This window comes from Fukomys damarensis, unplaced genomic scaffold (genome assembly GCF_012274545.1).
Source record: "Fukomys damarensis isolate Sample0158 unplaced genomic scaffold, DMR_v1.0_HiC HiC_scaffold_23, whole genome shotgun sequence".
Classification (NCBI taxonomy): domain Eukaryota; kingdom Metazoa; phylum Chordata; class Mammalia; order Rodentia; family Bathyergidae; genus Fukomys; species Fukomys damarensis.
The window spans coordinates 42534270-42548069 of NW_022900935.1; the positions used below are offsets into that span (position 1 = coordinate 42534270).

Consider the following 13800-nt stretch of genomic DNA (forward strand, 5'->3'; position numbering starts at 1 on the left):
CCCCCACGGGAAGCCCGGAAGGCAGTGGGCGCCACGCGTGTGCGGCGGGAGGAGGAGGGGATTTGGGGACAGCGGTGGGCAGGGTTCCGGTCACCTCGGGAGCAGCCACAGAGCTCCTACTCAGTCCTCTCCCACTCCCCAGGCCTCTGGCACTCTGAGTTCCCGTCTTCTGGCCAGGCTGGCAGCCCTCCTGCCTTCCGCCCCCACGGGAAGCCCGGAAGGCAGTGGGCGCCACGCGTGTGCGGCGGGAGGAGGAGGGGATTTGGGGACAGCGGTGGGCAGGGTTCCGGTCACCTCGGGAGCAGCCACAGAGCTCCTACTCAGTCCTCTCCCACTCCCCAGGCCTCTGGCACTCTGAGTTCCCGTCTTCTGGCCAGGCTGGCAGCCCTCCTGCCTTCCGCCCCTCCCTTCCAGTAGGAACCGATGTGTGGGACTTAAACCTAGCTGGCCTGTTTAGCCTGCCCGATGCCCTCCCCTTCCCCCATAAGGGGATCAGGCCCAGGCCCTCCTGCCCTGAGGCGTATTCTTGCCTCTGGGGTCTTTCTCCCCCTGGAGTTTTAGATTCTTGGAGACAGGGCATTTGATGGTCTTTCTGTGTCTGGCACACGATAGGTGCTTTCAGTTAATTATTATTTGTCGTAAATATTACTTGTTCAATATTTGTAGAAGTGAAGACCCCAGGACACTTCACAGCCCTCATTTTGTAGACTGGAAACAGGCAGGGAGGCGCTGTCTGTCCTGAAGTTGGGGAGGACAGGGGACCGGCCTGATGGTCCCCAGCTCCTCTCCCATCTACCCACTGTCACTTCTTTGTATCCCGTCTACCTTGGCCTCTCTTGGTCTCTTGGATGGGACCAGGACAGGAGGTGGCATAGTTATAATGGCTTTAGGTGGTCACCACTAGTTGCTTGACCTTGGCTAGTGAACTTGAGTCTCCTCCTCATTAGGATGGAACAGGGATGATGTTTATCTTACACTTGTTGGAATGGTAACTATGGAAATGTTTCTGAGTCCCTGGCTCATGATAGGGGCTTAATACAAGTTGATGATGCCTTTTCTTTTTTCCCTGGAGAGCCCCTTCTTCTGTTTTCCAAAGCATGGGTCCCTTTCTGATGTGGCCTTCCTGCCTTTCTTCAGGGCATTCCTGATTCATCACTGGAAGGTTCTCACTGTAGCTCAGTCTTGCAGGACAGCATTACATGCGTGGTGTCCCTGAGACTTCCCTTTAGGTGCCTGTGTGGGGGAGCAGGTAGAGGTGGGGACCCACTCTCACACTAAAGAGGTGGGGTGAGAGCCCCTGGCTGCCTGGGCCCCCACCCCTGGGTGCCCCAGGTATCACCCTTCCCCCTGACTGTAGCTGTCCCTCCCTGCTGGGGCCTTCCAGAATGGACACCTTCCTCCCTGGCCTGGGCCTGCTGGGGCTGAGGAGCAGGCAAGGCTTGCTCTGAGGCAGCACTGTATCCTGCTGTCACCAGGACGGGGTGGGCGGAGCTGCGTCAGGGAGCTGTTGAGTGGGCCATAGGGGTGCCCCCGGGGGAGAGCTTTCCTGTCCAGGGATACCATCCCATAGGAAGTGAGTAGGTGTGTGTCTGTCTCCATCTCATCTTGAGTGGTACCTGGGAGAAAGCATTGCTTCTGGAAGAAAAACTAGCAAAGCACAAGGGCTGCCTTGATCGAGGCTTCGTTTGAAGCTGAGGCTGCTTAGAGAGTTCTGCTGGTGAGCGGGCACTGCGATACAAGAGGATCAGGATTCCTCCTGCAGGGAGCCACCACTGAGCCATCCATGCTGTGACCAGAAGCAGCACTGGGCCATGCGCCCTCAGGGAGCAGCTGGGAGGCCCTTCTGACCTGCATGTTGGTCAGGCCGCCTTTGTCTGTAGGTTGTGGACAATTGTCTGAGTTTCCTGGTGATGCTGTCAGCTGAGTGCTGCAAACCTGGTAGCTTGAAATAACACAGATTTGTTCTTTTCCAGTTAATGAGAAATGAAGTTCAAATTCAGTCTCTGGGTTAACTCCAGGCTTGCGCAGGGTGCGTCCCTTAGGAGGCTCTAAGGGGTGTGGCTGTTCCCTTCCTTTTCCAGTGCCCCCCTGCATCCCTGGCTCCACTCTGTTTCTGTTGTCACCCATCCTCCTTTCTGTCCCCTCCTGCCTGCATCTCATGAGGACCCTTGTGACCTAGGACAGTCTACTTCTCAAGGACCTGTTTATCGTATGTGCAGAGTGCCTTTTGTCCTGACAGGTAGCAGGGATAGGAGGACACCTGTGGAGGCCATTATTCAGCTGTCAGAATTGGGGAGCAGCTTCCAAGGGCCTTTGGTGGAGGGGGTTGCTCTGCTGCAGTGGGCATGGGGGACACCCCACCCTCAGTCATCCCCAGTATGAGCTCTGAGTTCCTTCTCACAATCCTGGGAGTCTCCCTGGTTTTTCTCTCACAAGCCTCTGGTGCCCAGGGAGCCCTGGGTTCAGGCCTGGGCTGCTGTGGCATTGCAGCAGGGGCCCCTGGGCTGAGTCTCCAGGAGGAGTTTGCCTTTGGTGGCTCCATGTGGGCTGCCGGTCCTCTGAACCTGAGCATGGAATTGGGTGATGCTCCTCCCATGGGATGAGGGGTGTTGAGAAAAGCTAACGGGCCTGTGTGTTGGCCATGTTCCCATGGCAATGGGCTGGCTCTCCCCCTCTGAGGGTGCACCTGGCTTGCTGGGTGCCTTTGTGGGGAGGTGGAATCCTGGGCTGAGGCCCCTGGAGGTTTTGGGGGCACCTTAGGCTGGGCAGTGTGTCCTGTCCACTGTACTCCCCTAACCTCTCAAACTTGGGGGTCTCAGACCCCTTTATTTTTTAAAAAGTTACTGAGGACCCCAAGAAATTTTAATTATGTGAATTGAAGCTGCCGATATTTACTGTATGAGAAATTAAAACTGAGAAATGTTAAAAACACAAATTAGTTAAAAAAATAACAAACTTGTTACATAGTAGCATAAAAAACTTTCTAAAAAGTGAGAGCTGTTTTCCAAAATAAAAATTGGCAAGAAGAAAGAGGGGTGGTTCTGCATTTTTGCTGAGACTTTCAAAGGCAGCGGGGTCCCCGTGTGCTCCTGTGGGTCATCTGGGGTGGTGTGCTGTGTTCTGATGGCAGCTCAGCACCCTGTGCCCATCGTCTCCCAAGGACCGTCCCTGCAGCAGGCCGGCGGTCTGCACTGCTGCAACAGTGATTGCTGAAAGATGTGCTCTGCTGTGGTGCCTCCACTGTGTTTGCACCATCGGAGCATCCTGGTTTGCTGACTGTCGCACAGCCCTTCCTTGCAGACACTGACGCGACGAGCCCCAGCTCCTGAGGGTTGCCTTTGTTCTGTCACCGCTGTCTCCTCAGAAGAGTTCTGAGTAAGCCGTCAGGCCTGCGGTGGAGACTGCGAGTGTCCCTAGTTCCTGTCTCTCTCTGCTGGCTTGTCTTCCTTGACGTGACAGGCTGTCTTCACTTACGTTGGAGAGAGTGTCTGCCCAGGACCCAGGTCTGAGGGCCCGTGGCTGCGTCTCAGCCATTCTTAGTGAAATTTGGCAGCCCCGGCACGCAGCCCCCTTGGTTGCCAGGGTCCCAGAGTTTGCCGTGACAGTGCTTTGTGTGTTTCTCGTGCTATCACACCCAGAGGTCCAGGTGTCAGAGTTGATAGTCTTCCTGATGTGATCCAGGACAGTCCCTCGCTGGTGTCCTCAGCTGTGAGTGGTGGCGAACTTGATGAAGATGCCAGCCCAGTCGCTCTGTAAGGAGCTAGTGCCCATCGTGGGTGGCTGCTTTAGGGTGACCTCTGGACCCATGCCCCTGACTCCTGCTTTTGTTCGCTCCTTTTTTTTCCCCGCAGTACTAGGGATTGAACTCAGGACCTTGTGCTTGCAAGGCAGGCAGTAGCACCCCTGAGCTAAATCCCTGGCCCTGGTTCCCTCCTCTTTTTGATGTGCACCTCCAGTAGCTACTTGCAGGGTGACCCCCAGCAACTTCAGACTGACAGCTTCTCTCCAAGCTCCGTATTTTCCTCAACAGAACCAGCAGAGGTCTGAGCTTTGTGTTGCCCTGGCTCTCACTGGGCCGTGCTACCTGAACCCCACCAAGGCATCCTCACACTAGTGCTGGGCTTAAGTTGCCACTCATCTCAGCATCCTTTTGTGTTGCCTGTTATGGCTGTGTCTAGAGGTTTCCTCAAAGCCTCATGTGGTCATAGGTGGGGCGTTCAGAGGTGGCTGGATCTAGGTGTGTGACACTGGGATTGGGTCACAGTCTGATGCTAGGATTAAGGGCAGGTAGCAGGGGACAGAAAGAGGGTCACTTGTTGCTTGCTGCTTGGTACCTGCTGTTTTCTGCCTGCCCTGCTATGGACTGTTTCTCCTCTGCAATGCCCTCTGCCATGCCACCCCACCCCCCTTGGAGCTGCTGACCATGGACAGAAACCTCTATGAACTGTGAGCTGAATAAACCTTTCCTCCTTCAAGTTTGGGTGTCGGGTATTTTGTCTCAGCAAAGAGAAAAGTAACTAAGACAGTGCCCATCCCTAAGCAAGTCATGAAGCCAGTGTAGTGCTCTGATTGGCTCACAAAAGGGAGTCAGGGTGTGTGGAGTGAAGGGGGCACATTTTCCAGGGGAGGTGGCATGGGTGTGGTCAGCCACAAGGGCTGCTGTGAGGGGGTTTGGTGGGTGTGGTTGCAGAGTGGGTTTGGGAGCTGGGGAACTTTGAGCACTGTGGCCCTGATGTCTTTTTTCTTCTGTTGGTGCAGGTGACCTGGAGGCTCAGGTGAGAACTAGGTGAGCAGAATGAGTGACTGGCACAGGATCTTTGCCCAGAATGCACTTGTCCCTCCACATCCGCAGAGAGCCCGGCAGCTTTTGAAGGAATCTAAGGCCTTTCAGTGTGTCCTGAAGTGGCTGGAAGGGCCACTAATTAAGCAGGTAATGAAATTTGCTATTCATTGTCACTTGCTCTTAGACGAGATGAGGTTTCTAGTTACCACTGATTTTTCACTTATGTACCGAGTCTCAGCACCATGCCTGTTGCCTGGGCTTGGCAGTGTCCATAGGCAGAGTGGCCCATCAGCAGGGAGAAGCAGGACTCAGCAGCTGGGTCAGCACTTCTGACCCTGGGGAAGGGTTCTTCTGCCCACAGTAGAGCACTGTGCAAATCCAGGTATCCTGACTTCCAGGGTTATGTCTGAGCCAGGTGGCTTGCAAGAGGTGGCCCTGTGCACCTCTGGGCATGGCCCGCTTTCAGCTGGAAGGTAGAGCTGTGGGGGCAGAGCTCTGGATGTCCGGGCAGCTCCATCTGTGGCTTGGGTGTCACAGCCTCCTGCACACTCAGGCCCTGCTGGCCCCGAATCATCTCTGCCCTTCAGCTTCTTGCCGCCTCCTGCAGGAAGCGCTTGTGGTTGGATGTCCTTGGGAAGCCCAGTGGCAGGAAGGACTCCTGAATCTGAGCATGTTTCTCATGGGGCATGGCTTGGCAAGACTGTCCTCTCCTGCAGCCCAGTGGAGCTGTTTGCATACCTGTGAAGTTGTGACTGTGACTAAGGCACTAACAGCCCCATTGTCCCTGTCAAAACCCTCTGATCAGGCACTGCTCATGTTTGCCATTGCGGTAGGCACCGGGAAGCTGGGCTTTCACAGCTTTACTTCTCTGCACTTTGTCGCGCGGCTTCACTACAGCCCTGGGAAGGAGGTGCCAGTGTTCTGTTCACAGGAGAGGAGCAGCGTCTAAGAGAGTGCATTCAGCTGCCTGGGGGACACGGCTCCACTGGCCCTGGGCTCACTTTCCCATTTTATTTTAGTTTTCAAAAGGTAATTCAAATAGATGAAAATTCACAGGGACACACAGGGAAAGTGGATCATCCATTGTGTCCTCAAGGTACCCAGTGCCCACTGCAGATTCAGCCAGTGTCACCTGTTTTTGTACATTTCAGAAATTCTATGCAAGTACAACAAACGATATACCTTTATGTCTATTTTTCTTTTTAAAAAGTAAATGAAAGCTTGCTATATTTTTTGTACCCTGCTTTTAAAAAAGATATTGTTAGCAATGTATTTTATAGGTTGTTGGTGTTATTACATGAAGGAATTTCCTCTTCTTTCCTGATATGGATGGACTATCACTTATTTAGCTAAGCCATTTGAGTTAGCTTCCCATCACTGTGACAAAATACCTGAGAAAAACGAGTTAAAGCAGGAAAGGTGTATTTTGGCTCATGGTTTCAGTGGTTTCAGTCCATGGTCAGCTGGTTCCATTGTTCAGGCCTGTGTCAGGGTGGAAACATCATGGAGGAAGGGCGTGGTGAAGAGCTGCTCACCTCCTGGTAGCCAGGAAGGAGTGAGCAGGAAGAGAGCCGGAGAGAGAGAAAGGGGCTGGGCCGAGAGTAACCCTTTCAGGCCACGTCCCCAGCAACCACTTCCTGTAGGCAGGCTCCACCTCCTAACAGCACATTGGGCTACAAGCTCAACCGTGGATTGACCTATCTGGGAGTTAGCGCCCTATGATCTGATCTCCTTCTCTGAGGTTCGCCCCTGGCCATAGGATGCTTTGGGGAGATGTTTTTGATTCAAATCACAGCATCCTTACTGGTGAACATTAGACTTCTCTAGCCGTTTTCTGTTATAAATACTCTGAAAAGCCCGTTACCTCTTTTTAAAAATACCTGTAGGATTTCTACAAGTGGAATTTCTTATTCAAAATTGTTACAGCTTGCCATTTAAGAGCATGTTGCATGTTATTTATGAAAAGTATGCTTTGGAAAAGGGTACAGATGAGGTGGAAGTAAGAGATGGAAGAAAGCAGCATGGCCTTCTTCACGACAGCCTGCCTTGCTTTCTCCGGGGTGTCTTTCATCTCGCCTTTTCCTCTTTACTTGGCTGGAGCTTGCTCTGCAGAGCCAGTTTCTCTTTCACGTTACTTTTGCAAATAAACTGCCACTGGTTTTTGCTCATTTTGTTTACTTCTTTGTTTGAGAGGGGAAGAACTCGGGGGACAAAAAAGAAATGGAATAATGACTATGTGAGTATGAACTGTAAAGATGTTGTGACTGTGCCGGTGCCTGAAAAAGTAGATTTCAAGGTGAAAGGCAGGACTAGAGATCAAGGGGCATTTTTTTTCTTTTGATTTATTCCTTTGGGGGTAGGTTGGGGAGGGAACTGGGGCTTGCGCCGTGTCAGTGATCTATACCACCTCCCCCTTAGGTAGCATCTCATCAGCTCACGGTTAGCAGGAGCATGCAGTGGTCCCTGTACCTGTGCACCCGAGATGACCCCCCCGCCACCGCCTGCAAGAGCTTCTCAGAGGACTCAAGGCTGGGACTCATCTCGGGAGTAGACACAGGGGGCGGGATCAGCAAGGGGAGCAGGCACACACTCTGAGGATCCTTACCCCGAGGCAGCACACGGTGCAGATGAAGCCCCAGCAGTGAGTCAGGACGTTACCTAGTGCATACTCACAGGCCATACTCCCAGAAGCAAAGCAGGCATTGGGCACGAACCAGTGCCTCGGCAGCCTGGGCAAAGTGAGCCATTCTCACGGTTAGCAGAAGCAACCCTCGGGTCTCAGATGCCAGCCCAGGCCAACCCCGTGAGCAGAGCTCCTGAGCAGGGCAGGCAGGACTTTATCAGCTCTGTGCTGAGCTGCTGAAGCTGGGAGCAGAACTGGGTAGAGGTGAAGGGACCTGCATATTACATTCAGTCATGGCTGGAGACCCCTCCTCTCCTCTCTCACACGAATCGGTAGAACATACAAATACACAACTTTGAAAGACCAGCATTGTCAACCATGTTCACATCTCTTAAATATCACCCCCAGTGAACATAGGTGCACGTTCTTCTCAACTAGGCAAAGAGCACTCAGTAGGAGAGACCGTGTGCTGGGCTACGGAGGTGTCTCGACAGTTAAAAGTGTTGAAATTACAGAGGACATTCACTGATACTGTGGTATTAAACTAGAAATCAGCAGTAAGATCCGCAAACAGACTTAGAGAATGGTAGGACATTGACCCACTGCCAAAAAACCCTTTCAGCCAAGAGGAATTCATAGAGAAATTTGAAAATAATTTGAACTGAGTAATGGAAGAAAATATAAAAATTAATGAGATATAGATAATGGCAACCCTTTGGTGGAAATGTGTAGCTTTATATAACTATATTAGAAAAGAAGAAAAGAAGGAAAGAAGGGCCAAGGATGAAGCTCAGTGGCACTGTGCCTGCCTTCCAAGTTCAAGGTCCTGAGTTCAATCTCCGGTACTAGGGAGGGGAAGAAAACAAAAAGAAGAAAGGTGTAAAATCAGTGATTCCTCAAGAACTTAGACAAAAGAACAAATTAAACAGAAAACAAAATAATAAATGGGCAGAAATCATTAATAGAGAATTTTAGCAAAGGAATTAGAAGTTGGTTCTTTGGAATGAGCAATAAAATTGATAACCCTCTAGCAAGACTGGTTAAGAGAGAGAGGGAGAAAGGCAGAGTTTTGTAGCAGACATCCCTGCCCAGCACTAGTGGGCTACGAGTGGCTCATGCTTCTTGCCTCCCTAGTTTGGCTGTACTATTTTATATCAGGAGTCAGACCGAAGCCCTTGTGACTGAAATGGTCGTGTCAGCTGGCAGAGTCCGGCTAGTGTTGCTGCTTGTCTAATGGCTGTCACTGAGGCCCAAGTCCTGGTCTGTGAAGGGGCAGGGCTCTGCTGAGTTATGTGCAGCTGAGGTCAGCGTGACCCCAATTAAAATCCTTTCCCCTGAATTACGGCTTCTCGGTTGGTTGCTAATTGTACCCAGTCCCAGTACCAGTTTGTTTTATCAGGCAGGATAAGCAGTGCTTATTCCCTGACAGCCCTGCCTTGTGTCATGGTGCTGGGTGTTCGGCAGTATTTTGCTGGATGCCTTGAAAGCATATCTGCCTTCCTATTCCTTCCCATGACTGTGTTCAATAAATACTGGATGCATTTGGGGGCCTTTGTCTTTGTTGCCTAGAGCAGCACTGATCAGATCCCAAGACCCAGCTTCGCTCTAAGTCTAGTTTCCTATCTTTTAATTCCCCTTGTGCAGTGGTGGCTCACAGGAGGCCAGAACCCACAGCAGAGGTTCTGGTCATGTCCCCTTCCCTGTTCACCTATAGATTTCCAATATTATGAATGGATAAAGAAACATGACATATCTGGCAGACATTAAAAATGTGAAGTTGAATTTCATCAAATATTAAAGGAAGAAATAATTACCTATAAATCTCCTGGGGAACAGGACGGAATGCTTCCTGACTCATAGTCAAGGGCATAGTGACTCTCTTGCCCAAGCTGGTTAAGGGTACTAGAGAAAAGTACAGACAGCTGTCTACTGCTCAACAGGAATGAAGAAATCCTTAAAGTGTTATGATAGCACATCAGCATGTATTTAAAGGATGGTGGATCATTGGTGTTCACGGAGAAATGCAAGGTAGATTCTACAGTCAAAATGCAACATTCAAGGCAGTTGGATGGAAGTAGATGTTAGCAGAGAAAATCGAAGTTAGATCATCTTACAAGTTCCCACAGAATTAGTTGCTCTGAGTATCGATGGCTTTGATGCTGACAGACTCCGCTGAGAGGGGCTGTGCCAAGGATGTCCCAGGCTCCTTTTGAGCTCAGGTACTTTATTGAGTATTTTAATGTGTTTTTCCTCCCGTGGTTTAATTTTTCCATGGACACTGATATTCCTTCTTCAGGGTGACTGTTTCAATTCAGTTGGGTATTTGTTGGGCACCTGTTTTGTTTGGAAGTGGGAGACACTGGGGGTCTGCCCCAGGTCCTGTCCCCATGGAGCTCTCAGCCAGGTGAGGAGACAGACATGGAAACTCACCTCCCTGGGCGTGGGTCGGAGCCACACGGAGGTAGGTGGAGGGGTGGAGAGGGTCTGGTGTTCTGGGACAGAGTCCAAGCCCATGTTACTGGTCCCACCTGAGGCTGACCTGCCTGGGCTGACCTTCCAAGAGGGAGGTGAGATAAAGGGTAGAAGGAGAGGGAGAGGAGCAGCGAGGAGGTGCAGGAACTGAGGACCTGGCTGGGAGGCCTGGCCCGGGCCCTGTAGATGGAGCAGAGGACAGCATTCCAGGCCCAAGTCACAGCTCACATGCTCACTGGGGCTACAGACAGGCAGCGTGTAAAAGCTGGGCAATTGACACGCACATGTAATCCCAGCACTTAGTGAGGCTGAGGCAGGAGGATCACAAACCCAGCCTGGGCAGCTTAGTAAGACCTCTCCAAAGGTGGGAGGTAGCTCCATCCAAAGGCCCTGGGTTCAGGCCTCAGTAACACACACACACAGACACAAAGACACACACTGTTGTCACAGGCAGGTCATTCACTGTTTCTCCTCTCAGGGAGACTCCAATGCCAGAGCATTGACAGTGCGGGAAAACCAGAAAATGCAGTTCCCACAGCTAGAAATGGTACACTTTTCTCGGTCCCTGTGCACCTGTGCCTGCCCCAGGGCCCTGGATCCTGCTGCTCTCCACCTGTTCCCTTGCCCGTGTACCCTGGGCCTTGTGCTCTCAGATTTTGTCCTCTTGACAGCACCTTCCCGACCCCATCTCTCTCCTGTCCTGGCCGTTCTTCATGTGAACCCTGCAGGGGCAGGGCCTGTCTCCCTGGATCCCTTGCCAATCCCAGTGCCTGGCACAGAATGGGCATTTCCTAAATGTTTGTTAAATGAGAACAGAAGAAGGGAGACTTCATTTCAGGTGAGGTGACACCTGTGCCATTGCTGGGCGTAACCAGCAACAAAAGACCTGGAGGCTCAGATGGCAACTTGCTGTAAATAGTAAACAGCAACACTGGGAGAAAAGCCATGTTCACAGTTGCTTTGTCCTGCGTTTGTAGCCCTGACTTCTCAGACCTCCAAGATCTGCTTTTCCTTTGCTAATGTTACCCCAAAATAATCCAGGCAAGTTGAGGACTTAAGTTTCTGGTTATAGGAAGGACTCATTTAGGTGCAAATGATGAAAAAACAAAAGCCCACAGTGGCTTCTGATGCTACATGTGGTTAACTCACGGAGAGAGCTTTAGGTGTGATTTGATCCAGGGTCTCTTGTGACCTTACCTGGATTTCTTTACCTCCTGCCTCTGCCTGGTGTCAGAGTGGCCGCCGGAGCCGCAAGACTTCATCCTGGCAGGCGTATCCCTCCCCACCAACCTGGCTCCTTGTGTCTCATCGGCCCTGGGTATGTGAGAAGCCTGTGTCTGTCCCAGAGGACTTCAGTGCTCTGATTGCCAGGGCAGGGCTGAGCACATGACTTGTGACCTCACCAAGACCAGGGGAGATTTAGCGGCTGACAGCTGCAGATTCGGACGATGCCTGAGGGCCCAGGTGTCTGGCCCATGACCGCGCATGCTTCCTGCTCTTTCTGCTGTCTCCTAGGGTGCCCTGGAGGTGCTGCTGGAGGTCGAGTGCCACCTGCGAGTGTCTCTCTTTGATGTCACCTACCGACACTTCTTTGGGAGGACATGGAAAACCACGGTGAAGCCCACCAAGCAGCTCTCGAGGCAGCCACCCAGGATTGCCTTTGGGGAGGTGGGGCCTGGAGCAGGGTGGGCTGGGGTGGGGTGGGTGTGCAGGGTCCTGGGCTGGGGAGCCTCGTGGGGCCGCGGGGCCAGTCCCAAAGCCTGGCGTAGATGTGCACTATATTAGAAGCCACTGTCCTGAGCAGGTGGCATGCCTATGGTGGGAGGGGACACAGGGTCCCTCACCGCTAGGAGCCTGGATGTCTCAGGACAAAGTTGAGGAAAGTGTCCATCTCATTTTCTGCCACTGCTTCCTCCCTTTCCAGTTAGTCTTCTTTTCTCCTCCCTCCCTTGTCTCTCTCTTCCTTTCTCTGATGGTCAGTTGAGACAGCAAAGGGTCCCACCGGGTGGACAGTGGCTGAGTGGGGGCCCAGACCTGCCTGCCTCCAGACCGAGCAGTGGCGTGGGCACTGTTTGAGCCCCGTGTCCCCTTGGTGGCTCTGCAGTTGCCACCCTGCATGCTCCACCTCCCGCAGCTGCCCCAGTGCCCAGGCCTGCAGCCAGCGCCCACTGCGGGCCCCTGTGGAGCCAGGGCGGGAAGGGTGTGCCTCTGTCTGGCTCACATCTGTCACATGGTGGGTGACTGCGGCTGTGCTGAGCCTCATGGGCCCAGGACAGCAACCTCTCTGAGGACCGGGACCTGCAGGACACAAGAGAAGTGGACTCTGGGGTGAGCAGGGATGAGGGAGGATGCCCAGCAGGGCAGGGTGTCTGGAAGGGAGGGCCCGGGAATGGCACGGCAGCGGGCAATGTTGAAGAGGCCTTTTGCATGCTGCTGGCTGCTGGTTTGCACTTTTTATTTTGTAGATTGCAAAGGGGTCTCACTGTGTAGTTCATGCTGGCCTTGAACTCACTGTGTGTATAGCCCACAGTGGCTTTGAACTCACAGCAATCCTCTTGCCTCAGCCTCCTGAGGGCTGGAATCAAAGATGTGCGCCACCACGCCTGGCTTCTGGTTTGCACCTGAACTTGAATGGGGAGAGTAAAAGGATTTGGTCCCTGCAGGGGACAGCCTCGGGGATCCAGAGACCTGGCTCTTCTGGGGTTTTTTAGGGGTACAGAGCAAGGCTAGGGAACCCTGGTGTCATGGGGTATGGTGGTAGTGACCAGGCGGACTTCTCATCCACGCCTCCCAGCCGCCTCATCTGGCCTGGGTGGCGCCGTGCCTCGGGCTGGCAGTGAATATGCTGCTTGCCCTGCTCAGCTGTCACCCAGCCAAGCAGCATGTGTGCCTCGGTGTGGACCACACCTGAGGTTGTCAGAGTTAATCCTGCTGGTGGCCCCAGAGATCAGAAGAGTGAACAGAGCCTGGGCACAAAGTGCTTGTCGCCCCCTACAGGCCTCCCTGGCTAGTATGTGGTGAATCACCTGGCAACTTTGATCCCTTGAGGGCTGTCCCTGCACCTCCTACACCCATGGAGCTGTGTCCTGTGTCCTTGAGCCTGAGGCTGCTGTCTGTGGCCCTTGGGCCTGGCTCTCTGGTTTTCTTTCTTGGGGAGCAGAGTGAGCCTGGGGAATGGAGTTTTCCGGACTGAGAACCAATGGCGGTGGTGACTGCAGCTGTCCCATCCTAGGGAGGGACTTGGATGGCCAGGGTTGGCTCGCAGGCCCATGCATGATGTCATCCTTGTCCTCCTCCTGTGCAGGTCACCTTTGTCCGCATTTTAAAGAGGAGAAAGTTGAGGTTCATGGGGAGAGGATCCCTCTCGCTGGTTGCAGGGCAGTGGTGGCGGGGTCAGCATTTGGACCTGTAGTGACTGCCTGCACAGCTGTGCTGTGCCTAGGGCCCCCTTGTCCTGGTTGCCTCAGGCTGAAGAACTGCCTTTGCGATTAGGGGTTCGGGGGGCATGTCCGGATGGTGCGCGTGGTCCTGGAGCCTCCCCCTTGGCTCCTCCTCCCTCCTCCCAGTTTCCTTCCTCCATTTAGAGAGCGGGTCAGACCGCCCCTGTCCCTGTCCCTGCAGCAGCTATGCTGTGCTCCCTGGGGGTGGTGCTGACCCAGGCAGCCCAACTGCAGGTCAGAAGGGGTGTCTCTGTCTCCTGATGCCTGGGTTCCAAAGCGACAATCCTTGGAGGAAACAGCCACATGGAAGAAGAGGCAGACTGCTGAGGCCATGCTGTTCTGCCCTTGTGTGCAGTCACACCCATGCCACTGAGGTCGAGCATGGCCCCAGAAGTGGAACAGCACGTCAGCTGCCCCCTGGTGGCCAGATGTCCCAGGCCTTCTGTTCTGAGACTGGGGTGCCTGTACTGGTGGCTCAGACT

At 53.2% G+C, this 13800-nt stretch overlaps 1 protein-coding gene across 5 annotated transcripts in view; it reads left to right on the forward strand.

The window, feature by feature from the left end:
* Nphp4 (nephrocystin 4) overlaps positions 1–13800 on the forward strand; it is a 97896-nt gene that overhangs the window by 814 nt on the left and 83282 nt on the right. For 3 of the 5 annotated variants that reach the window (XM_010627835.2, XM_010627836.2, XM_010627840.2), the window contains exons 2-3: positions 4759–4930; positions 11394–11546. In XM_010627835.2, coding sequence (XP_010626137.1) covers positions 4796–4930; positions 11394–11546 — 288 coding nt within the window. In that variant the 5' untranslated portion in view covers positions 4759–4795. The remainder of the gene's footprint in view (positions 1–4758; positions 4931–11393; positions 11547–13800) is intronic. The other 2 variants (XM_010627838.2, XM_010627839.2) reach the window with 2 other exon arrangements.